Genomic DNA, 26277 nt, shown 5'->3' with positions numbered 1-26277 from the left:
ATCTAACAACTGCCATATTTTTATTTTGCAATTAAATAATAAAAAAAAACTTGTAAAAAAACAAACCCTAAAGATGTAAAGGAAAAATACACAACTTTTTCTCATTAAAAAAGTGTTCAATATTAAAACTAAAAATTTAAGGTTAAATTATGTTTTCAATCTCTTGAATAAAATTTGAGATTTAATTCATATATTTGAAAGTTTTTAAATTAAAATTATGATATATATTAATATGACAACATGATATGTCACGTTAGTAAAAAATATTTTATTTTTATTTATTAAATTAATTTTATTTAATAAAAAATAAATAATATTAATTTAATAAATAAAAATAAAATATTTTTTATTAATGTAATATGTCATGTTATCACTTTGGGCACATGATATATGTATGACATTACTTATGTAAATTCATGCGACAATATCATATCAACATTTTTGGACACATAATGTGCCATGTCAGCAAAAAAATGTGACAAAATTAGAGAAATATTGTTGGCACTGGTGTGAAATTATTTAGGGGTATATGTCATTTGATATAGTGGATTAGGAACTCGTCACGTATGATGAGTTTCATAAAAAATTATTAGAACTCGTCGCGTAGATATGACTAGTTTCATGGATGAGTTCCATAAAATATAAATTTTTAGTAGAGCTCGTCAAGTCAACACGACGAGTTTCAATAAAAAAAATATATTTTTATTGAACACATCACGTCCACACGATAAGTTCCTAATCACTATAGCGAATGTCAAAATTCTCTAAATAATTTTTCACCAATTGCATACAAAATAGTTTTGGCACGAAGATTATTCTACTAAATTTGCCGACAAATGTTGATTGTTAGTCGTCTAATGATTTTCATCTAATCGGGGATTATTTTAATTTAAAACAAAACGTTAAGAGCTAAAATACTTGAAAATCAAGGACTAAGATAACTATTCAATTGGGTATTAGATGTGAATTTTAAGATTGTACCTTTAATTTTCAAGTACATGGATTAAATTTTAAACAAGTAAATGACTGTCTACTTAATTTGACCAAAAGTTAAATAAGGATAATATAATATTGAAATTATTATTATTATTATTATTATTATTATTATTATTATTATCGTAGTCTTTATTGCATATAAATCATGATTATCAGATAAATTTCTGGAGTGTACTTATATTAAGGTCGACTGATCAAAGATTCATCAGCTTCTGAAAATTCCTAATCCACAAAACCCTCTTTCCTTCATTTTCAAAACCAGAAGATTACTTTCACGTATTTACTCAACAAGGTGGCGCACCAGAGGAGGTCCGGTGAGTTCATCAGGTTTCCTCCTGTTGAAGATGGCGGCTCCGATCAACCACAACAAGAGGAGGAGGAAGAAGAAGGTGGTTTCCGACAAGGCAGACGACGGAATAGGGATGATGAAGCAGATATGTTTTTTGGACCACAAAGTCATCAAGCAACCGAGATGTCTGCAATGGTGTCTGCCTTGACAAATGTTGTCTCTTCAGGCCAAATAGTTCCTGCTGGTGCTTGGGGTTACCCTTCTGATTTGGACGATGCATGGTTCGGACATACACAAAGTGGCTCGGCTGCTGGTTCTGGTTCTGCCCCATGGAAGACTGGTCGGAAAAGAAGGCGTGAAGAGGAGATTATGGCTCAGTTGGTTGAGCCTGAACCCGGGGCTCAAAGAGGCTCCCATGCCGATCCATCATCTGCTGCAATTTCTGGTATGTCGTAGTTGCAATGTTACGGTGTAATTTATTTCTGTATAATGTCAAAATTAACCCTCAACTTCAACCAAAATGATTATTTTAATCCTTATTTTTTTTCTTTTAGATCGTTTTCGCCCCAACGTTTCATTTTGAGACAAAGAGACCTATGTAAATACAAATTGTATTTAACAAACGGTGAACTCCTAAATAGGGGTTTTTTATCCTAAAATGAAACGTTAAGAGTTAAAATGCTTCAGGAAAAAAAAGAATAAGTATCAAAATGGCTATTCATAAAAGGTTATAACCTTTTTTGCCCAAAATAAATCGTTTGATGCTAAAATATTAATATATATATATATATATAAGCTAAAATGATCGCTTTAATAAATATTATAGATAAATTTTAACACTATGCGCTTCTTAAAATATAACAATATTCTCAAGTTGTGAATATAAATATGATACGGTAAAGATATTAAAATTTATTATGATAGAGTATTATACTAAGTTGCGATACATTTGGCATAATGTTAAAATTATCATCCTAATTTTATTAAAATGATCATTTTTGTTCTTATTTTAGTATTTTAACTTTTGATATTTTACTTTAGAGAAAAAATATCTTTTCGTGGATGAAAAACGTTAGTTAATAAATTATTAACGTTTTAAAATATAAATTATTTTATCTTAAAATAAATCGTTAAATTATTCTAAAAATAAAATCAAAATAATTATTTTAATAAATATTGATTGATTAATTTTACATTATGCTTGCAATTTAATCCTGTGATGTTAACAAGTCTACATTAGTACTTTGGAAGAAAATGTAATGAAACTCAAAGCTACAACGAAATAGTCACCTTTTAACAGTTTCTTTAATCTCTCAATTTTTTTCTTAACAGTTACTGAAGAAACTGTTGCTGCACCAGCAACGGCGGAAACTACCTGCGATGCGACGACGTTTTCAAACGAAGAAACCGGCGAGCGGCGAAGAAGATACCGAGGCGTAAGGCAAAGACCATGGGGGAAATGGGCGGCGGAGATACGTGATCCGAACAAAGCAGCACGAGTTTGGCTCGGAACATTCGAAACGGCGGAAGCCGCCGCAAGAGCCTACGATGAAGCGGCTTTGAGATTCAGGGGAAACAGGGCAAAGTTAAATTTCCCGGAAAATGCCAGGGTTTTCCCTCAACCGCTGCAGAATTTTCCGGCCATCCAAACACCAATTTCTACTTCCCTAACAACCCATTTTCCGTCATATTACCAATCCCCGAATCCTCTTCAGAGCTCCACCGCCGATATGCTGAGAGATTACTGGAACTACTCTCAGTTTCTACAGAGTTGTAATGATTTCAATGGACAACCAGCCACGAGCTTGCTAAACCAAATAATCCAATCATCTCAGTTACCTAATATTCAACCGCCATTGTTATCTTCTTCTTTGTCACCACCACTACCTTTGCCGCCTTCATCATCTTCCTCTGTTTCTTTACCTCTGCTTTCTGCTGAGCAGCACCAAATGGGCATTTTCAGGCCGCCGTCTAGTCAAACTCAGGCTAGTGGATCAGTTTTTCCGCCGCCGCCATGGTTTCATCCTACTAATCATTCTTCATCCACCGGTTAAAATATTAAAGGGTTAATTGTCCAAAATGTCTCAAATTATGACCCGAACTTTAAAATGGTCCTAGAACTTCAAAATACCTCATCTCACGTCTAATTTTAAGCTTACGATTAGACCGACTGAATGATCTAACTATTAAGATATCGATACTTTAAAAATGTGGCTTAAATATTTTGAAAATTTGGAATTAATCTATTATCGGGTCAAATTTTTTGGACATCTGGTGTAATTGACCTAACAATAAAATTATATATTTTTTAATATAGATAAAAAATCATATTATTGGGAATATAGTATATTTTTTCCTTTTATTTTAATTTTGTTTATCATCGTTATTATTGTAAAAAGGGTAAATCAGAATAAAGTTTGGTGGGGATGATGATATATAAACAAAAAGGCATGTAGGGTTTATGGTTTAGGCATAGTTTTATGCTTTGCTTTACACCCAAAGATTCTTCAATGAATGTAATTTGGTTTCTTTATTCTAAATCTTATATATATATATATAAAGATAATAAATGATAATAACGTTGAATTAAATTCAATTCAATATGTAAATTCAAGAAAAATTAGTTTAAACTTGACACGACGTGATCGAAATGTTTTTTGATCACCTAAAATTTGTTCCACTATGATCGTGATAAAATTTGATCTCGTTCTAATTTTAGTATAAATATAAATTAATGTATATGTTTTGCATTCCACTTGAAAATTTAATTAAAAACACATTTTCAATCCATTAACATAAATTTCAATTTTTGACATATAATTTTAAAAATAAATAATAATTAAATAAAATACTAATTTATTCAAACTAATAAAATAAAATCCTAATGAAAACAATCACATAATTTCAACACATTACATGTCAAATATATATCATTTTTTAAGAATTTTCTTGAATCAACCTTTGGATTTGTTCTTAAAAAGAAGTCTGGTCTTATTAAATCAAATCGAATACAAATAATTAAAGAATATATATATATATATATATTTTTAAATTTAAGAAGAAAACAAAAGCGACGATATCTCATTTATGAGGTCAGCGTAGGTAGTCACACGTAACAATGAGTCAATGGATGAGGTCAAATGTTGGAGAGTGGAGCCCACGAAAAACACGCGTTACACATGAGCCCGAACTTAGTAATGACGTGAACACATAATGTCAATAGTCAATTTCAAGGTGCCTGCCATATAAAATAAAATAAATCAAAGGGTAAAGTATATATTTAGTTCTCCATCTATTATTGCAGTTTCATTTTAATCACTTTATTTTTTTTTTCAAAATTAATCAATTTTACGTTTAATCATTTAACATTAAAAAATTACGGTAAACTAATGCGTTACTATAAGATAATGCAACGTCATCATTTAAATTTTTTAAAAAAGACCATAATAATTGTTATGTATAATTTTTAGTAACATTTGACTAAAACAGAACAAAAACATAATGCTAAATATGCTTTAAAAAAATGGTTGGATGATCAAAATAGAACTGTGAGAAAAATGTGTTAATAACTACATAATTTACCTTAAACTAAAGTAAAAATAATTTTGGGTATCATAAAAATATAAAATAACTTAAAATTATAATAACATAAAAGATATGTTGATGTATAACAAATAAGATAGATTTTTATGACGAATATTAACGATTTTTTTATGTGAGAAGAGAAACATATGAAAAGATAAGATGATCATAACTGATGATAGTTTATCTATTTAGATTTAGGTTATAGAGAGCGAGAATGAATTCAAAAAAGATAAGGAAAAAGAAGGAAAGAAAATTCTTTTTATATTTTATTCTTTTTAATAATAATTCCTTTTCGGTAAAATCATGTGAAAAGAAGAGTTTGGTACAATCAATTCGACACGTGCTCTAATAGTTTTAGTTCCTTAAAAGACTTTCTACATTACAAAATTTTATATACCTACCATTTTTGGACCATTTTCCAGAAATTATATATTTTGAGCTTCAACTTTTTTATTTCATGTCGAGCTCAACTATTTTAAGATCATTAATTTTGATTTAAATCGAGTTGAGTTAAACTTAAATTTGTATTTTTCAAATTAAATCGAGTTAAATACTATTCATCTACGACCCTACCTATAACAACCAAATCTAAAAATAGAATGATGTGATTTTTGGGATCATCGAGCATAGGATACTTAGGTTAGGTGTCCTATAGAGTTTAGTACATCACGAAATTACGAGGAAGCTAAATTCTCAAGACCCACTATAAAATATACAAAAGCTAGGCAAGTTAGGTACGACTAGGTTAGATTTTCGTATTTAAATAATATAAAAAATAATTTAACCACACATATAACATCAGAATTGTATAAATACTTTAAATAATTGATATGATATAAATATATCAAAAAGTAATTTTTTATTATTTTAATATATTAATTATTATAACTAGAATATATAACATTCGAGTTAAGATTATCAATTATGTTTATGAATGATGATTTAATTTGTGTTGGATAAACAAGAGTTTAGTAATATAAAAGTTTTTTATTAATAGAAGTAATATAAAAGTTCTTCAAATAGGAAAGGGTAAAATACGTAATAGTCCTTTAATAATAGGATTTTTTCCAAGTCTCTTAACCATAAAAGGTTATAAAATGATCAATTGACTTTAAAAAATACCAAATTGATATGCTCCTATTAAAATTGACGACAAACGACGCAACAATTGATAAAATGGAAGGTTACACTACATATTTAGTATCTCAACTATATATTTTTATTCTGTTATGGTCACCCAATTATTTTTTTTTCAAAAGTATGTCTAACGTTACGTTTTAATTTTATTTGGTCACAATCGTTAAAAAATTAACAAAACTGTTGATGTGATTTTTCCCCCAATGATGATGTGACATTATTTTATGGTGACACATCAACATCACCTTTATTATTTTAATGACGGATGGCAAAAATGAAACCAAAACTAAAGTATGATTTTTAAACAAAAAATAGGTGGGTGGCCAAAATAGAACAGAAATGATAGTTAAAGTACTAAACTTGTAGTTTACCTAAAATAGAAACTAAAAGTTGAAAAAGAAAGAATAAAGGGTAAAATAATCAAATAGTTCACTAATTTAGAATAAAGCGTTGATTTTCTATAATTAGAATTAAATTAAAATACCGTTAAATTTGAGGATTAAATTCATTACTATTCCAATTTTATTAACTATCGAGCTATTTACCATCAATTCTTTAACATCAATAGATCAACTAGTTATTTTTTAAGTCGAATAACTATTTTATATTTCTTTAATCAGAAATTTAACAAAAAAATACATTATGATCAAGAGATTATCAAGTATTTGACCCAATAATAAATATCCAATCATTTATATTTGAATTCGTTGAGTGACCGATAAGACTAAAGAGGAATCAGAGTGAACATTGAATCAAGTCGTATTTGAATATTGGCAAAGAATTCAATTCCATGGCAAAAAGAAGTTGAAGTTTAAATTTGCTTTGAAATGGAAATGACAAAAACCAAACCTTTTGATTGATTTTAGGTTGCAATGAAAGAAATGGTCCGAAAATTTGGCCAAGGCATTGCCAAATGCCTACCATTCTTATTAATGATTTGTGTTGTCAAATGTTGTATGGTCTCAAAATCAGGGTTTGAGATCCCTTTTTCCTAAATTAGTGGACTTCAAGCTTTCACCTTTAATCAAATGAGATGTGTCCATTTTATGTTATACCTTAGTTTTCTATCCCATCAATCTCCTTTACCTTTATCAATTATTTTCAGCCTTTTTGTATATGGTTAGACTCTCCAACAATTATTCTAATAGTCAGGGGATGAATCGAACGGTTATTAGGAGTGGTCGTACCTCTTAAGAATTTTAAATTTTTATATAGTTAAGATATTTTCTTTGTATTTTTACTGACGATTTAATTTCATACCAATGAAAGTGGTGAAGGACATATTTAGTATATTAACCTATTGCATTCCTTGTGCCAATCAGGGACATGCCATGGTAATTATTAAAGAGAAAAGGGGCTTTTCAATAATTTTTCGAGTTTCGAGTGATGAAAATAATATTTTTACAAACTGAAATAAAAGAAAAAACCAAAACTAGACGTTCCACCCAATGTTGCATGTCATTCAAACAATCTAAGATGAAAAAGTAAAACTATTCACTTCATCTTCTCATAACAATTACAAATACACATCAATGGAGTCTGCTCATCAATTCATGCATTGGCAACTCACAAATCAACCCCGTCATCGCCAAGCTTCTTTCGGTGTGATATGGCTTCTACTTTCGGTAATTTTGGAATTGGCAAGGACGTCGTTGGCTGCGATTTCCCAACTACCACTTCTCCTACCCCAACTTGAGTGTCTCGTTTCAGATCGAATTGTGGGAGATCGGTGATCGGAATTCAGAATAGAATCAACATCCAAGGTGGTACGGGCAGGGCCATTGCCCCCTCTACTACGGATGTCGTCGTCGATTTCCTCGATATTACGTCGTTGGGAGATCTTCAATAGATCTTCACCGATCTCTAGATCATCTTCAACCTTGGAACGAGGATCTCCGCCTAGATCTTCAGCTTCAGCCCCTCGAGTATTCGGTAAGGTAGGCCTTGGTGCCTCGTCTCGAACATAAGCCCGGAAATTGTTCTTCGAGGGCTTTATTGTTGTGCCAAATACTTCAAGAAAATTACTAGGACAACCCAGATTGTAAACATTGATTCTGTTGTCAGCCCTAAATCGAAAATTTTCATAGGTAGTCTGGAAAACATGTACATATAGTTAATACCTAATTCCCCAAACACTATTGAATTAAACAAAAATGAATCTCTGCTCCTTACCACATGAAATGTAAATCTTGCCCCTCTCCCCCACCCATAAACACATACACACATACACTATATTTCCATTTTTTTTTGAAGAAGCTAGATTCAAGGCCTAAAACTTACTAATTTATTTCTCGGACGACTTTCGCATATTTATTTACGGAAATCTGACAAGATAGGAGGGCAGAAAAAACAATGTAAGAACTTAGGACAGTTTTTATAGTGCTTGATTCAAATTCTTAAGCGCATTTCAAAAACAAAATCAAGCTCTGATTTGTACTAAGATCAAGCACAACTTTAATTACCCAAGAGAAAACACGGGAAATTAACAGACCTGGTTTGTTGCAATGAGGTACAAGTGAAACCCGGTAAGCCCGCCAACAAACCACAGTGCAATGAAACAGTATGCCATTAATATGACAGATGGAGGAGATTCCTGCATTGCTTTCCAAACTGTTCCATGGTGATCACCCATCAGAACCTTGATGTACACTGCTGACAGGGAGAATACATAGATGCAGAGAAGAGTTGCTGAAGAAACGAACATAAAGAAGTACCGGTAATTTCGCTGCTCATATACACAACAGTCAGTCTCCTAACAAAAAGACTGCTTGGGAGAATCAAGCAAGAAACATCCAGAGAAGAATCGATAAACAGGCTTATCAGATAAAATAACATACCAGTCCAATACATTGGCCCACCCATGGACAATGGTGATCAAAACGCTCTACACAATTGTTGCAAATGGAACAGTGGGAGCAACGAGGAGGGCGATAAAGCATGCATGTGTCACAGTACTTAACCCGAACTGGATTCCCATTAACTATAACTTCCTTGGTTCGAGGGAATTGGAGGCTGGGTGTTTGCCTAACCCCGGCCTCAGTTGAAACAGAAGATTCATAGCGGAACTCCTCCTCCGGTGGATGTGAATTGCGTGGAATGATTCCTGGGTCCCGGGCTGATGTGAGGAAAAGAAGAACCAACACCTATCAAAATACATACACCTTTAAAAATGCATTCACCATATAATTCAAGAAATTAGAAGGCCAACATTCTATAAGAACTCAATTTCCGATCTAAATCAAACGAAAGGGTTCTGCTGTATATTTTACCAAAATATATTTTAAAATTCAGAAGATCAATTATCTTCTGAATTGGAACAAACAAGTTTGTTAACCCTAAATCACAACAATTTACCTTCAAGAAATGCCCGTGAGAATTTCATTCACCGAAATTTATGACAGAAAGATAATTGCCGAGAATTCCCATCATTTAAAAATTGGTACTCAGAGTTCATAAAGGTCTTAGGAAAACATTTAACTGCTGGCATCCAGTGTGACTGACTCAACAGTAGTTGTTCTAAAACCACAATAAAGAATTCATGCAAGAAGTAAAAGGTAAAGACTCACATAGATGGTAAAGACGATTGCTACCGCCAGAATTGCATATCCTGCATTATATGGAGAAAATGCATGCCGAAGATGCCTTGCAACAAACACACAAAAGATAATAACAGGAACAATGATCAGCAATATGGTAACAAGTAGAGACTTAGCATCTGGCCCGAATATCAGCCTCCCACCAAGGATAAACTTCTGCAAAATGCATATAGAAGAGGATATAAATGCTGAATGATAATTGCATAATCTGTCCAGACATGAGAAAGCGCCATCAGCCTACCAAATTTCCATGTTTTAAAACCTTCATTATAAACATTTTTCATAAATTGTACCCCATTGATTGCTTTCTGCAGGAAAATGAACTAAAATTCTGACACAAGACATTGACTTAAGAAGGAATTACCATGGAGAGAAATAGTGAGAGAGAGAGAGAGTCCGTCAAAAGTTTGGGTCCTGGTGGTAACCGTAGAGAGGTTCATGGTGGAATTATTTGGTCAGCGTTCGTTGATAATCTTAGCAGGAGAGTGAGTCGCAGTGATTTATGGGCTCGTTTTAGTCATTTTGGTAAGGTTATTAAGGTGTTCATTCCGTTTATCAATAATAGACCGAAGTATAAGGTAAGCACGTTTGCTTTCGTCCATTTTGCAAGTAAGGAGGATCTGTGTAATGCAGTGGATAAGATGAATAACGCCCTGATTGATGGGAGGAGGATTTTAGTGGCTGTAGCCAAATATGAGAAGATATCTGGGTCGAAGAGACAGAAAGATGGGAGGGCTGATGGAGTTAATAGTGCTGGTATCAGTGGGGGAATGGGTAGAAGATTGCCTCCTCAAGCTGACAGGGTGAGGAGGATGGAGATGCTGGATAAGTTTCATGATGGGAGGTCCTACAAGGAGGCGGTGGTGGGGGTGTATAAAGAGTCAGAGGGTGTGCAAGAGGGTATTCATGTTAATCCGAAGGAGATGAATAATACTAAGGATGTTTCCATCCCAGTGGAGGATAGGGTATGGCTTAGATCGTCTCTTACTGGTATCTTCAAAGATATTTTTGAACTTCATATTGTGCAGAAAGCGTTAAGGAACGAGGGCTTCAACGTAAAGGTTGTTAGGTGGGGTTTTGCTAAGAATGCGTGCCTGGTTGTGTTCCAATCGGTGGAAGAGAAGAAGTTAGCAATGGAAGGAAAATGGGAAGCTTTGTCCTTCTGGTTTGAAAGGTTGGAGCCGGTATTGGATGAGGAAAGCATTCCTCGAGCTTTTTGTACGATCTCCATGGTAGGAGTTCCTTTAAATTGCTGGTCGGTTCCGTTCTTCACTAGGGTGGTATCCAGGTGGGGAAAGTTAGTGAAGATTAAAGAGGAAACTGCTCAGAGATTGGACTGCAGAGTTGCACAGATGCTTCTTAGGGTAGTCAGCCCTTTTGACATCCCTGATCATACTTCAGTTACTACGAATGGAAGGAAATTTCTAATAAAAATTAAGGTGGATGGGGGGGATGATTTCTTTCCTGATTTTTCAGATCTGGCTGAAGAGGTTGTTCCAGAGGATCCTTCGGTGGAGAACTCCTCCGGTTGGAGCACAGAGGATGGGCAGGCACAGCATGGAGGTCACGTGGGATGTCAGGAAATGTCAGAAATCCATAATAGGGTGCTAGAGTGGGTTGCAGACTCACAACGTTGTAATGTCACAGATTCCGAGAGAGTTGACTTCTCTCCACATGAAAAGTCGGAAGATCTTTTTGAAAGTAAGAAAAGCGGGAAAAGTATGGGGGGGATCTTTTTAAGCTTGATAATGTTGACCGGGAAAGTGGGCCTAATTCAGGCCTTGGAGGGATTCAGTTGGCTGGTCTGGAGCAAGAAAACTGCCTAAACTCTATGGGCCGTAGTCCTTTTTCATCAGATACAATTAAGGACTCAGTAGGGGTTGAAGTTGGAGGAGGGGATCCGGTTGGTTTAAAGTTGATAAGTTTAAGAGATGGTTCACAAACATGCTCTGCAAGTTCGTTATCCATGAAGACGGCTCCGGTTGGAAGGAAATTCATCAGAAGTCATAATAAAACTTATAGTAGGTCGAAGTCTAGAAAGATCTGGAATCAGGTTGTGAAAAATTGTAATAAGATGCAGGATTGTAAGGAAAAGTCACGAGGGGTGTTCAATGGTGAGACAGGAAGAGCTTTAATTTCTAGAGGTTGTCTTTCTGATGTTCCCAAGGCTGCTGGGTTTTCGATAAAGGAATGGGACAGTTCTTGGGTGAGCAGACCATACAGGAGAATTAAGAGGTCTCTATTTAGGGAAGCTGTTGATCATGCTAGTGTTGATACTGTTTCCTCATCAGCTTTTCCTTTGCTGGTTGAGGAAGCAATTGCTACATGGGAAATTAGTAAGATGCTGGGGATATCTTTCAAGGAGGGGAAGGAAGCTTTTATACAAAAGATTGTTGAATTGGAGAAAGGGTTGTGTGGGGCTATTTGACCTGGAGATTTGTATGTGGGAGTTCTGGGTTCTGTTTGTTTGGGTATCATGACTAAGCTAAGTATATTGTCTTGGAACGTTAGGGGTTTGGGTAAAAAAAGAGAAACATAGAGTTGTGCAAAAACTTGTTTCTGAGAAAAAACCGTCGTTTCTTTTTCTTCAAGAAACAAAACTCGAAAAATTACCAATGTCGTTTTTAAGGAGGAGTGGTTTGAATGGGTTGCAGGGGTTCGTTGAGTCTCCAGCAATAGGTTCATCTGGAGGTTTGTTAAGCTGTTGGGATGATAATTTTTTTGAGATTGACGATCAGTTTATTCATAGGAGGTTTATTGCTGTTTTTGGAAGGATCAAGTCTAATCACCTTAGGTGTGGCTTCATTAACGTTTATGGCCCGTCTGTGGAGGAAGAGAAGGCTGCTTTTTTTAATGAACTGGGACTGTTTGTAAACGGGTTCAGTATCCCTTTGTGTGTGGGAGGGGATTTCAATGCCTATTTGATTGAAGAGGAGAAGTTAGGCAGAGGTCATAACAGGAATTCATTGGAAACTTTTAATCATTTTATTCAGCAAACGGGACTTATTGATCTGCCTCTGGTTGGGGGGGAATTTCACGTGGAGCAGTTATCGGGATTTGCCGACGGTTGTAAGACTAGATAGGTTTCTGGTGAACTGTAATTTCTCAGCAGAATTTTCCGGTATTAACCAGTTTCTTTTGCCTAAATCTATCTCCGATCATAATGCAATTTTCCTGGAGAGGGGGGCAGATAATTGGGGTAAGAGACCCTTTAGGCTGTTCAATTATCTATTGTCTGAGGATGGTTTTGAGGAGATGGTTGTTGAGTCTGTTAAGCGGTTCAAAGAAGAAAATTCAAGAGGTGGAATTTTGAGTATGCTTAGGAATACAAAGTCTGCCATTAAGTGCTGGTCTGGAGATAGAAATCAATTTCCTCGAATGGACATCTCTATGTTAGAGGACAAAATTCATCAGATTGGAAAAGGGGATGCAACATCATCCTCCTTCCAATGATGTTGTCATCTCGACAGAATTGAGACTGTTGAGAAATGAACTTTGGAGACTGCTTAGAATCGAAGAGCAAATTTGGGTACAAAAGTCTAGAGAGAAGTGGGTCAAAGGTGGTGACCGTAATTCAAAGTTTTTTCACACTTGCGCTTCCATTAGGAGGAGGCTGAACTCTCTGTATGCTTTAAATGTTGATGGTGTCATCACCAATGATCCAGGTCTTATCAAGTCTAGGGTCAGGGAGCATTTCTTTAAAGCTTTTAATTGTTGCTCAACAATGGAAGTGGAGGGTATTAACTTAGATTTCGCAAAAATCTCCCTGCAACAGAACCTATTGCTAGAGAAGGAGTTTACGGAAGATGAGATTTGGGGGACCATTAAATTATTGTGATAGTAAATAAAGCCCCTGGGCCAGATGGGTTGAACATGGGTTTTTTCAAGACCTTCTGGCTTAGCTTGAAAGGCGATATATTGAAATTCTTCCACAACTTCTATTTGGGTAAGGAATGGGAGCATGGTATTAACCATTCCTTCTTAACTCTCATCCCGAAAGGTTCTAATGTTGGGAGTTTAGATGATTTCAGACCTATCTCCCTTGTAGGTGGGATGTATAAGATCCTATCTAAGTGCCTTGCGAGTAGATTGAGATGTTGCATCAATGATATAATCAGTGATTCTCAATTTGCTTTCATTCCTGGGAGACAAATTTTGGATTGCTCTTTTATTGCTAATGAAGGAATTGATTTATGGAGGAAGAGAGGGTTGAAGGGTTGTGTATTTAAGGTAGACTTTAAAAAGGCTTATGATTCGGTAGATTGGGACATTTTATTTAAAGTTATGGCGAAGATGGGGTTCGGTTCTAAATGGTGTAGTTGGATCCGGATGTGTGTGTCAACTGCTTCGGTGTCAGTATTAGTTAATGGGGTTCCTACTGATGAATTTCCTATGGCTAGAGGCCTCCGGCAGGGTTGTTCCCTGTCCCCTCTGTTGTTTAACCTTGTCGGAGAACTGCTTAACCTGTTGCTTCGTAAAGCAGTATCTTCGGGCCTTTTCAGTGGTCTGGTGGTTGGTAAAGACGAGGCCTCAGTCAACTTATCTCATCTGCAATTTGCAGATGACCTAATCATTTTCTGTAGTGCTTCGAAGACCCAGATTGTTAATGTTAAGAGGATCCTTCGGGTGTTCGAAATTATGACTGGTCTGGAACTGAATCTGTCTAAGAGTAGATTATTTGGGATTAATATTAATGAGGAAGAGCTTCTTCAGTGGGCTAATGCTATTGGATGTCCTGTAGGACATTTTCCTGCAGAATATTTGGGGCTGCCTCTTGGTGCGAAGAGAAACTCTATGATGTTGTGGGATCCGGTAGTTCAAAAGTTTCATTCAAAGCTAGCCGGATGGAAGGCGAAGACTCTATCAATGGCAGGGAGGTTGGTTTTACTGAAGGCAGTTTTGGGTTCCCTTCCTATCTATTTCATGTCCCTTTTCAAGATGCCTTCTTCGGTGAGTGTTAAGCTGAATTCCATCATGGCCAGATTCTTATGGGGAGGAGGAGTGGAGGCTCGGAAAATCCATTGGGTCAATTGGACAAAAGTTTGCTCCGATAAAAGTGTTGGAGGTCTTGGTGCTATGAATATAAGTCTTATGAATAGAGCTCTCTTAGGGAGATGGTCTTGGAGGTTTGCTAACGATAAAGACTCAGTGTGGAAGAAGGTTATTTGTTGTAAATATAATTTGGATCCCAGTTTACTGCTGTTTAACGAGAAACTTCCTACACATGCTTCTTGGATTTGGAAATCGGTGGTCCTCAACCATTTCAAAAAGGATCAGTTTGGAGCAAAGTTTCGTAGCAACTTTAAAGTCAGAGTGGGTGATGGAGGGAGCATTAGATTTTGGTGGGATAGTTGGGCACATGACTCCCCACTTAAAGTGATTTTTCCGAGGCTGTATGTGCTGTCTATAAATAAGAATGGGAAGCTTTATGAGTTTGGGGAATTTCGATCTTCAGTTTGGTCTTGGCATGTTAATTTGAGAAGGAATTTGAGTGAATGGGAATTGGTTCAGTACTCTGAATTAATGACCCTAATCCACAATATCCCTCTTTCTCAGGAATTATCGGATGGGTTGGTCTGGTTTGGCAATGGGGAAGGTGTTTATACTGTTAGTTCGAGTGTTAAGTCATGCAGGCCTGTTGGTATAACAGACCCCTTTTGGAATAAGTATGTTTGGAGGGGAACGGTGCCTCCTAGGGTGGAGGTCTTCTTGTGGCAGGTCGTGCACCAAAGATTGCCAGTTAAAGTTGAGCTACAGAGGAGAGGAGTTTCAACTATTGTGGATGTTGCTTGCCCTTTTTGCGGAGAGGCGGATGAAACCTCAGCACATTTATTCTTTTCTTGCTCGGTGGTGTGGTCCTTATGGAATAAATTTTTGATTTTCTGGGGAGTTTCTTCAGTTTTTCAAGACAATGCTCACAGCTTTATGGTCGCTTGGGATGAATTGGTACCTAATTCGAAAATTTGGTCCTTCATTCCGGGGGTGGTTTTATGGACAATGTGGAAGGGGAGGAATGCAATTGTGTTCGAGGGGGGGAAGGTAGATCAGATTGATTTATTCTTTTTTGGCAAGATGTAGACTGGCTGCTTGGTTCTTAGCTTACTTCAAGGCTGTATCTATCCCTAAGGACTCTCTTATTTGTGACCCTTCACTTGGGGATTGCTGCTCCTTATTAAGCTCTCCTATTGTCAAAACGGTGTCCTGGTCTAAACCTCCAGAAGGATTTATTAAGCTGAATGTGGATGCGGCTGTGACTGCAGATTGGAGGAAGAGTGGTGTTGGGGGCATTCTTAGAGATCATTATGGTTCGGTGGTGGGCTCTTTTCAAGACGCTGCTGGTCCAGGTCCTCCAGTTTTGTTAGAACTCAAGGCAATTATGAAAGGGTTATCTTTCTTTGACTCGTTTCAGCAGCGGTTTAAGGAAAGGTTAATTGTTGAATCAGACAGTAAATTAGCAGTGGATTGGGTCAAGAACATCGACCGTTGTCCCTATGTTTACTTAGACATTGTGACAGCTATTGGTGGCAAGGTTAGTGGACTGAATAGTAGTATTAGATGGATTGCTAGGTCAGCCAATGTTGAGGCTGATAGTTTAGCTAAGGCTGGTATTGGGTAGATCTCTGGTTTTTAGTTGGGTTTCTGTTAGGTTTTGGGTTGCTTATTTGAATGATAGGTTGTATGGTTGTTTTAAGTATTTGTAACTTGTGGTTATCAATGAATTAATGAGGCACTCTTTTCCTCCTTCCGCTGATTAAGGAGCACCGTGTGATCCGTTAATCATGAAGGGGGTTTTTAAAGAGGCCTACCTTTCCTATCAAAAATAAATAAATTGTACCCCATTTATTCAGTTTTGGTCATCATTAACCTAAATCCTTGCATCCTAAAGCACTCTTCAAAATTCTAACTTTCAATTACCTCCAACCTTTGTTACAAATTATGTAGGGTACCATCTTGAAATATATGTGATAAGTTTATCCTACACCAGCACAAAGAATGAGAACTTAAAGCAGTTTCTTGTTGCATATATGTGATAACATGAAACAAATACACAGGGAATCAATATATGTATCTACAAAATACTCCTTTATCATAACATCTACCACAAGATCCTTCACTAATATATGCTATTTAAATCAACAGATGAGCATATAGATCAATACTTTTCTTTTACAAACCCACACAAGTGGCAGAAGGGATCCTACAAGAACCAAATTGTATAAGGCTATAACGAAGAGAAACTCAACTTTTTGCATGTATCCAGACCAGTACCAATCGTGAAATCTGTTCCTACTTTCTATGCTAGTCATACATAATAGCCTTAGCTTTATCTTTTTCAATAAAACTTAATCAGCTGCTGTGAACAACAGAAAAGGATTGCAGGGATACTGAAAGCCCCATGATAATGGTTGAAATCCTTATGCACAAAAAATTTACTTAGCTTTTTCCAAAAGTTCAAAGCATAATTCCCTTTTGGGAATAATCTTCTCCTATTAAATAATATGCTAACTATATGTGCATTTTTTAATTTAATCATTCATCTTTTAGGTTTTGTAGATACCATAATATGATTATATAAAACGCTAGAAAAATGTAAAAGGGAAACCCAACAGGCTAACACTCAAAGGAAGACACTGAAAGGAACCGAATAGGGCCTTCCAAAAGACTAATAGTAAAATATAGTAATGGTAGTATCACAAGGAACACAAAGTTCATAGCAAGTTAAACAGCATCAAAGGTTTACAAGATTGAATTTCTTTTGAGGAAAAAAGTATGTATATATCTACTCATCTAATGGCTTAAAGGGATTTCAAGCTCAAGTAATATTCTTTTCTTTCCATAACCCAGGTCCTTGATCATCTACTGATTAATTCTCTTAATTTTCTTGAATTTAACAAGGGCTATCACATAAAATAATTAGCACTATATCAAGTTTCTGAGAGTCAAGAGATACATAACATTGAACCCAACCTCAATATATTATCACCACAACGTGTAGATCATCACAACATAGAATGAACAGAAAAACTCTGCAACATATTGTACTTCTCAAACATGAAGAAAATCAAACATCGGATCATCAATTACTTCACAAATCCAGTCAGTGATAGTATAAATAGTGGACACTGCATTGTTTATCCCCCAGCCTTGTAAAATCCCCTGAAATTTCCAAATAATATCGCTTTCTTCAACATTCTAATTATTACTCATTGGAATACTCTCCATCCCAACACCCGAAAGGAAAATACTGTTGATTTTGACATCCAAATAAGCAGTGGATGTCACGAAATGCATGTCGGACAATTTTTCATCACCATGTTCCTTGAAAATATTTTTTATTCTTCTTTTATTTGGAGGATAAGGGTGTTAGAGATTGTAAATGTAACCTGTAACTTCCAACAAATAGGGTTATTCATCTAAAAAAATCACAAACTAAAACCACATTTTCTCATCCTTCTATCTTCAAGCAATACTTTTGCATCGAGTGATGCACAACAGCACAAAAGCATCCCTTTTGATCCTAATGTCGCCACAATAATAAAGTAACAAGTATATTCACAGGCTTGCCAAACTTGGAAAACCATCGTAGTTTCGAATTTGGAAAATGTAATCTAGAGGCAAAGAGAATCTGTCCCATCTGGTCTTACACACTAGCAAGAACTTTAACACTATAGTTATACTTAATTGAACTATGCCATTTCTCTCCAAACACTGGGAGAAGAGAAGTTTGAAACTCTTAACAGCACCCATCATAGTAATGCTAGAGTTCTCATGATCGATAGAAAACACACATGGCACCTTTCAATGCAAAAATACACTAAAATCAGTCATGTAGCGAGCATGAATTTGGTCTACTTTCTCCGAAGTAAGTATGCATAACAGCATACCACTTGCACCTAAATATTGTAAGGCCATACTAATCAACAATCCACAACTGTCAGTTTTCAAAGCCAACGATTGTACTCCATTTAGTTATAGAAGTAAATAGCAAAAGCTTCGCCCCCTAAAATTGCTTCGTTAACATTAACCAAGTTCTTTGCCTAACTCCATAAATGCAGGAATAAATAAACATACAGTCAAAACACCCAGAAGAAAGAGTATACTATTTTTCTCCATGTTCTTCCCCATTTTTCCATTAGCACAACTCATAGCACCAAAAATTCACCTAGCAGAGTAAAAACTAATAAGAATTTCAACTGATTAAAAAACCCTAAAACATAAAAACCCTACTAATAACTAAACCAATAAAAAACCCAACTCATTTTTCTAAAAACTAAACAAAACTAACAAATACCCAGATACCAAAGCAGTACATTTCGGCATAAATCAAGAACAAGAAGAAGAAGAAAAAAACAGTGACATCCTTACATTACTTCCTTTCCAAACCTCGTACACGCGCTTTTCCATGAGAGAAATTCCAAGTCCTCTTCCCCTTCCTGTAGCTTTATTGAACTACTCTGGAACTCAGTTGAAGATGTTAAACTTGTGCTGGAGCTTTCACTTCATTTACAATAAGAATTTCAACAGAAAAAAAATAGAAACAAAATCGCAGCACCTCTCTTGACGAAAACTCCCCAGAGCACACTGAAAATCGTACTCAATCGGGTTATGATTGAATCGTGAAACGCCCGAGTTGAAAACTTTTTTTATTTCTAGGGTAAACTATTTGAATGGCCATCTAACTATAGAATTTGTGTCGATATGACTACCATTTTTTTAATTTTCTCAATATGACCACTTAACTATTTAAGTGGTTTCAATCAAGCCATCTATCGTTAACATTTAACGAAGTATTTACGTAGCAGTTAACAAAATTTATATAATTTTATATTTAATCCCCAATGCTTATACATTCAATCAATTTAGTTACAATTTTAATTTAATTTAATAAATTAACTCTTCAATTTAATTTAATTTAATAAATTAATCCTTCAATCAGGAGGTGACACGTATAAACATAATTAATTAACCTTATGGTTAAGTGGTCATTCAAGTAGTTTACCCCTTAGTTTTATGGGTAAACTACACATATAGTACCTAAACTACTATTACTTTTATTCTGTTTCGATATCCAAACTTTATTTTTTTCCAGAATCATATCTAAAGTTTAGTTTAGGTTTTAATTTGATATCACTAGATTAAAAAATTAACAGATATATTGATGTGACATTTTTATTTTTCTCAATAATTATATGTCATTATCTTATGGTATATGTCAAATTCACCTTAAAGTTTTTAACTCCGGGATACCGAAATGAAACATAAATTAAGCGTTTTGTATGATTATAAAAAAAAGAAAGTTTAGGTACCAAAATAAAATAAAATTGATAGTTTAGATACTATATGTGTAGTTTACCCTAGTTTTATTTTAGACATTTAAATAAATAAAAAGACTAATATATCTAATCAGAAAAAAATCAGCATATAAATTATATAATTCTAAAAAAATAATATGTTATTTTTTATATAAATTTGAGGTGAACATAGTATATGCTTAAATACTTTCAAATTTTTTATAATGAACATTCATTATTCTATGTATAAAATTATTATTAGTAGTATTATATTTTAGTTTGGAAAATAAAATAAGTTCATTATTCTAATTTTTTATATTAAAAATGAATTTTCTTGGAGGGTTTGGAGTTACGAAATTACTAGTTTGCCCACTGCGGTTACCGTTCGATCCCTTGTTATGACTTATTTCCACATCAGCATCAACTTTGTGGTGGCCAAAGATGAGGTGGCGTGACAGTATTGGTCCTGAGAAGACGAGCATACCTGGAATTTTCTTTTTATTTGTATGTTTAAGGGATTGAGAATGAATAATTCAGGTTCAAAAACAAACATGTCGAGTGAAATCCTAAGCATTTTAGAATTAAATTATAAATTTTGAAAAAAAATAATATATGAAATATGACATAAAAATTACGTATTACCACTTATGTTATTAATTTGCTATATTTTTATTTTTAAATAATTAATTTTGTTAATATTTTTTGTCTTTTGAAAAAAAAACTAAGTTTTGATAATTTAGAATAGTCATTTTAATATATAAATTTTCAATAGAATAAGTTAAATTTATTATGTCATGGTAAAAATTATTATTTTAAAAATAATTTCATTTTTATTAGTGTAATCGTAAAATAAAAATTATTACTCAAAATTAACATAAAACTTCGACGTCCGTACACCAAACCGAAAAAGATTAAACCTAAATGGTATTTCTCACTTCAGAAGAAAAGATGACGAAATAGATAGAAATAATAATAAGAAGAAGCTGTTGAGTGTTCAATGTATCAAATAATGAAAAATTATCTTCTATTTATAATAAAAATTATCAAATAATGAAATAAATTAAAATAATTAAATTTTACCAACAATCTCTAAAACATTAAAAGTTCTCGGTTGACACTTGTCATCTTATTTTACGTTACAGGTTTAATACCCATAAAAAGAAATTATATCCGATCAATATGAGATACACTTCTTTTCGTTACTAGTTGTTGCAGTTTCGATCCAAAAAGATGGTGAAATTACTTTAAACCCCTTAGATACTTGAGAACTTTTAAATTGAAACAATGGGAAAACTACTTCCTAACCCCCCAGAAAAAATCATAATTCCACGATGCCCCAAATTTTTTCTGTCCGGCTTTGCCACTGTTGTCAGCATGTGGTTCATTGTACATAGATTTATACATTCCCTTACCCGAAGCAACGACAATGATCGTAAATCATGAGATTCAAATTTTATACTTGTTGAATATATTTTTTTACGAATGATTAGATAAGTTAGTTGAGTTAAACGCAGTTTAAGAAATAAAATTTAACCATTTTTTCAGCAAGAACATATTACAAAACAACCCTAAGGACCAAACTTGCAATAATTCCCATGAAATACTATAATCCACTTCCAATTTCATTGGGTTTTTCTTCCCCCCTTGTCTAGTTTCCAAACAAACTGTGTACAAATATAAGGACTAAAATGTAAAATAAACATCTTTGCTTTCTTTTTATGCAAACTCACATACCATAACGCGTGTCGCTAAACTTGCTCTTGATCCACTTGAAGCTGTTCCTAACACTCGACTTCAACTTACCTTCCATCGCAAACACGTTGTACGACGCGATTCTCTTCTTCCTCTTGAGCTCCGGATTGTTCGACGCCGCAAACCCGTTACTCTTGCTGCATGGCCCGTTGAAATTGTACGAATTCTGTCGGTTCTCGAAGTCAAACTCGCCAGAGAAAGACGAAGAATATTGAGGGAAGGACTTGCTCTTCTCCATAACTACTTGAAAGAAACCAAAACCTCTAAACCTAGCTTGCTATAATAAGTAGCATTGAGCTCCGGATTGTTCGACGCCGCAACCCGTTACTCTTGCTGCATGGCCCGTTGAAATTGTACGAATTCTGTCGGTTCTCGAAGTCAAACTCGCCAGAGAAAGACGAAGAATATTGAGGGAAGGACTTGCTCTTCTCCATAACTACTTGAAAGAAACCAAAACCTCTAAACCTAGCTTGCTATAATAAGTAGCAAAGCTCATTGTTGGTCCATTCATTGCATTTATATCAAGGGGGGAAACATGATAGGTCGGTGTGTTGAGTAGGTGTTGGAGGTTTGGTCGTATCTCCTGGTTTAGATTTTTTTTTTATTTTCTTTTGATGACATAATTTTGTATTCTTGTAATTTTAAAATTTCGTAAATCTAAATTTTTAATATAATATCCTAAATTCGTATTCTTAACATAAAATTCTATACGAGGAGTGCATGATGATGAGGCAAACCATGTGTGATGTTGAGAGGATGCTTGGAAAATCATGGTGTTGGGGGAGGAATAATGACGGCCATTGGTTTGATGGGACTCTAGTTGTATTCAAACATGGCACGGCACCTATGGGTTCACATGGTGCATATAGTCCATTTAACCCACCATTTGGGGGACCTTTGTTGAGTGCTTAAAACGAGATTAATGAAATTAAAAAAAAAATTAAATTAATTTATAGTGCTTTGAATCTATTGGCCTACAAAGCTTGTATACATTGTCATTGGTTAATTTTTTTTAAATAAATAATATCTTATAGTTACTCTAAACTATTAAAAAAATATTATAATGCTTTGATGAGTCATCTCTGCAATCAACTTAATTTTGGGTACACCCTTTAGCTTTTGTATTATTTTAATTCTTCTATTATTTTCTAGTTAGTTTGATCTAGGGATGGATCAAAGAGATGTTGAGACACCTTCTAAAATTTAAAAATTTCGTATAATTTAAGTATTTTTGTATATATTTTATATTAAAAAACTAATTATATATTCTAAATTTTATTAACTTCTCATTTTTAAATTTTAAATATAATTTCCTAACTTTGCATTCTCTTACATATGACTTCAACTTTCAATTATATTATCACTTGGGCTTTGAACGGTTTTCGTAGGGGAAAAAACGATGACACGACACAATCAAAATTTTCTAAGCGTAAAGAAAACATTGAAAATTTAAAAAAGAATAAAAAAATCATTGAAAATACATAAAGTTTTAAAATATTTCTTTAAAAATGTAAAATTTATTAAAAATAACTAAAAAGTAATTTAATATGTCCTTTTCACTATTAGAGATGGAATGGCGTGGAGAATTATACTCATAGCACCAACTTTGCCTTTATAAAAGAGATTGGAGTCACCTTCCACTTTATACCAATATATGGTTGGCTTAGTGCTAAGTGGACCTTTTGTGTTTCATTTACATTATCTTGACTTAGCCGATATATGGTTTTTTATATTTTAATGCTTAAATTTATATTGTGTGTTTTTTTTTGTCCTTAAAGTTTTATTTTATTATAAATTAATTTAAACACGATGCAATAACAAAATCTTTACATTAAGGTTAATTATTTCATCTTCTAATGTCGTATCATCAAAATTTTCATAAAAAAAAGACTAAACAATCATTTTATCCGTATCAAATATTGGCATCAGTTTTTTTCTTTTAAAATTATTTTTAATAACTTTTATGATATAGTAAAAGATAAAATAATTGATATTATAGCTTAATTGTCTGTTATTGTTTTATCGCGTTTGGATCAATTTGAAAAGGAATTAAATTTGAGGACCAAAAAATGATTCTACCTTTAAAATTTTCAATATTACAAAGGCTTTCTCGCCCATGTATGGCGTTGGAAAAGAATTTTTCCCCATATAGGGATCTAACCAAATTATTTATTGAACTGGGGTATTTGTTACAGTGATTCCATTGGTCGCCAAGTGTTCCATAAGTCGTCAAGTGTTCCTTGCGACAAAGTCTCATCTGTTGCAGCAACTCTTCTCTCTTCCCTCGTTGTTGTAGCTCCATAAGTCGCCAAGTGCTCTATAAGTCGCCTTATGCTCCTGGATACCTATAGAAGTCACCGTGTGCTCTAGAGACCTATAATAATCACTGTAATATATAATCATCATACATAATCAAATAATTATTCGACTGTACTATGTAATTTTTTTGATTACATTATTCAATCACTTTTTCCTATTGCAAAACATGTGTTATACTACTTTATTTATAAGGTCCGAATCGCTTTTTTGCCGACAACTTCCCGAAACTAGCCAACTTTTACAGACGTGCAGAGCACAGCAATTCCCTTCCAATGATGCAAAAGGAACATCAAGGTTAAATTATTACGTGAAGGGCTTTTATTACAATGATTTGCTAAGACGAGAAATAATTAACTACAGGTAAATTTCCTTAATTGTCTACTTTTTATTGTTCGAATAATTTGTATGATTATAAGATAATATTTATTTAATTTTTTAATTGATTAATAACATACTCTATAAATATAATTGTTTGAATTCAGAATCTCTAAAAAATAATATTATATTTTATAATTGAATTGACTTCAATATTTATTTATTTTTAATTAGATATTTAATTTTGATTTAAAAGTTTAATTTAATACTTACAGTTCTTTTTTTCCTAATTAAGTAACTGCTCGTTTTGTTCTTTTTTATAAAATGGTAGATGATTTATTAATTTGATCAATTTAAACCACGAAACAAATTTAGATACTAATTTGAAGTCGAACATAATTTAATTAGAAATAAATTTATACTTTTTATTTGTTTATAAAGAACAATTATTATTTTTCAACAATTTCGAGAGTAAATAGTAAAAGCTCTCAGTTGACACGTCATATTTTTTTAGGTTGTGGATTTAATACTCAGTATGAGTAATTTTTTCAGTAAATCTTAGGTGGGTAAATGAGTATTTTGTAAACCATAGGGTAAGTAATTTTTTCATCAAGTTTTGGGGGGGATTTGTACATTTTCCCCATTTTATAATATTTTTTAACATTTCCAAGACAAGTAGATGAAGGAATATCTTAGTAGCAGCATAAATGTATGTCTCTTAAGCAACATACTTTAGGCTTTATACTATGCTGAAATTTGTTGCAAAAAACTAGTAAAGCATCAACCCGGTGGCCAACAAAACCCTAATAAAGCCATATAATGAAATCTAATATTTTCCACTCTTATTTGTTTTTTAATTTTATTTTTAATATAATCATCGATATTTGATTTATTAATCAATTCATATTACATATTGTAGAAGTTCATTATAAAAGTGACATTTGTAATTAGGGATGAATTTAGGGGACGGTTGGAGGTAGTCGTCCCCTGAAAAATTTAAATTGTTATTTATAGATATTATCTATTAATAATATATTTTCGTCTCCTTAAAATTTTATAAGTTCATTTCCCTCTAAAATTTTAGCAGTTTGTCCCCCTAATATAAAATCATGCGTCTATCCATGTTTATAGCCTAATTTTCTCCATTTATAACATCAGGATTTAAAACACTAACTTGTTTAAATGATCTAAACCCGATCTCGATAAACCAATTTATATTTTTTTTGAATAATCTGGGGTGATTACAAAGTAGTATATATTCAGAATCTTTCTTAGGCATTGACAACGCACTCACACCCGCAGACGTAGCTACTTGAACCTAAGACTTCTAAGGAGAACAACACTCTCTTTAATCATTAAGACCACTTGATGTGTTCACCAATTTATAATTAATTCCTTTTGATTTTTTTTTATAAAAGAAGCTGAAATATTCCATGTAGAAAGTAACCCAAAATCAAATCTTCTTATGATTTTGGATATGAAAAAGTTGAAAGGCACACCAATACCAATATGACTAGTGGCATGGCCTTGGCCCCAACTTGAATGACAAAAAGGCAATACTCTTATCTTATATGATGCTAATCATGACATGAATGGCATCATTTTGCTGCTACTTTAGATTGCCTTCGCATGCTTTTGGTATATATGTAGAATATACTATTGATATCGTTTTTAAAATATTTGTGGGGAAGATTTTTGAGCTCACTAATCAAATTAAATAATTATCATTTGTTGTATTTACTTTTAAATTATTTTTCGAAAAGTTATGTGTTATCTTCTTAATCTGAGATAAGTATAAAGTAGTATATGTTCAAAGATAACTTTTAACCATTTGACATTGGTCGCTCATACTTCTAACATTACTGATGCTCGAAATCGGGACCTTAAGAAATAAAAATAATTCATTTACCACCGATGCCACGAGGATTCCTTCACCCTGACATGTATTGTCAAATACAATATAAACGATTTAAATGATGAAATCATAAAAATTAAA

At 33.7% G+C, this 26277-nt stretch overlaps 2 protein-coding genes and 1 long non-coding RNA gene across 3 annotated transcripts; 1 reads left to right on the top strand and 2 right to left on the bottom strand.

Moving 5' to 3' along the window:
- Nucleotides 1-1222: 1222 nt before the first annotated feature.
- Nucleotides 1223-3358, top strand: LOC120218367 (ethylene-responsive transcription factor ABR1-like; the record flags this gene model as incomplete). Its single annotated transcript, XM_039215321.1, has 2 exons — nt 1223-1730; nt 2618-3358. Coding segments are annotated over 2 exons (1230 nt in total), but the record flags the coding sequence as incomplete, so codon positions are not given.
- Nucleotides 3359-7348: 3990 nt separating this feature from the next.
- LOC120218526 (protein S-acyltransferase 8-like) lies at nt 7349-19226 on the bottom strand. Its single transcript, XM_039215447.1, has 5 exons — nt 18970-19226; nt 9574-9759; nt 8845-9150; nt 8499-8732; nt 7349-8099 (listed from the first exon to the last, which is right to left on the bottom strand). The coding sequence occupies exons 1-5, from the start codon at nt 19006-19008 to the stop codon at nt 7590-7592; spliced, it is 1275 nt and encodes a 424-aa protein (XP_039071378.1). The 5' UTR covers nt 19009-19226; the 3' UTR covers nt 7349-7589.
- A 2224-nt stretch (nt 19227-21450) lies between these two features.
- On the bottom strand, nt 21451-22254 carry LOC120218347. Its single transcript, XR_005525232.1, has 2 exons — nt 22105-22254; nt 21451-21890 (listed from the first exon to the last, which is right to left on the bottom strand). It is a non-coding gene; the product is annotated as an uncharacterized LOC120218347 (long non-coding RNA).
- Nucleotides 22255-26277: the final 4023 nt, after the last annotated feature.

The sequence above is a fragment of the Hibiscus syriacus genome, unplaced genomic scaffold (assembly GCF_006381635.1).
Source record: "Hibiscus syriacus cultivar Baekdansim isolate YM2019G1 unplaced genomic scaffold, ASM638163v2 tig00110198_pilon, whole genome shotgun sequence".
Taxonomy (NCBI): Eukaryota; Viridiplantae; Streptophyta; class Magnoliopsida; order Malvales; family Malvaceae; genus Hibiscus; species Hibiscus syriacus.
The sequence above is the reverse complement of the archived record's forward strand: the minus strand, read 5'-3'. Positions and strand labels throughout refer to the sequence as shown.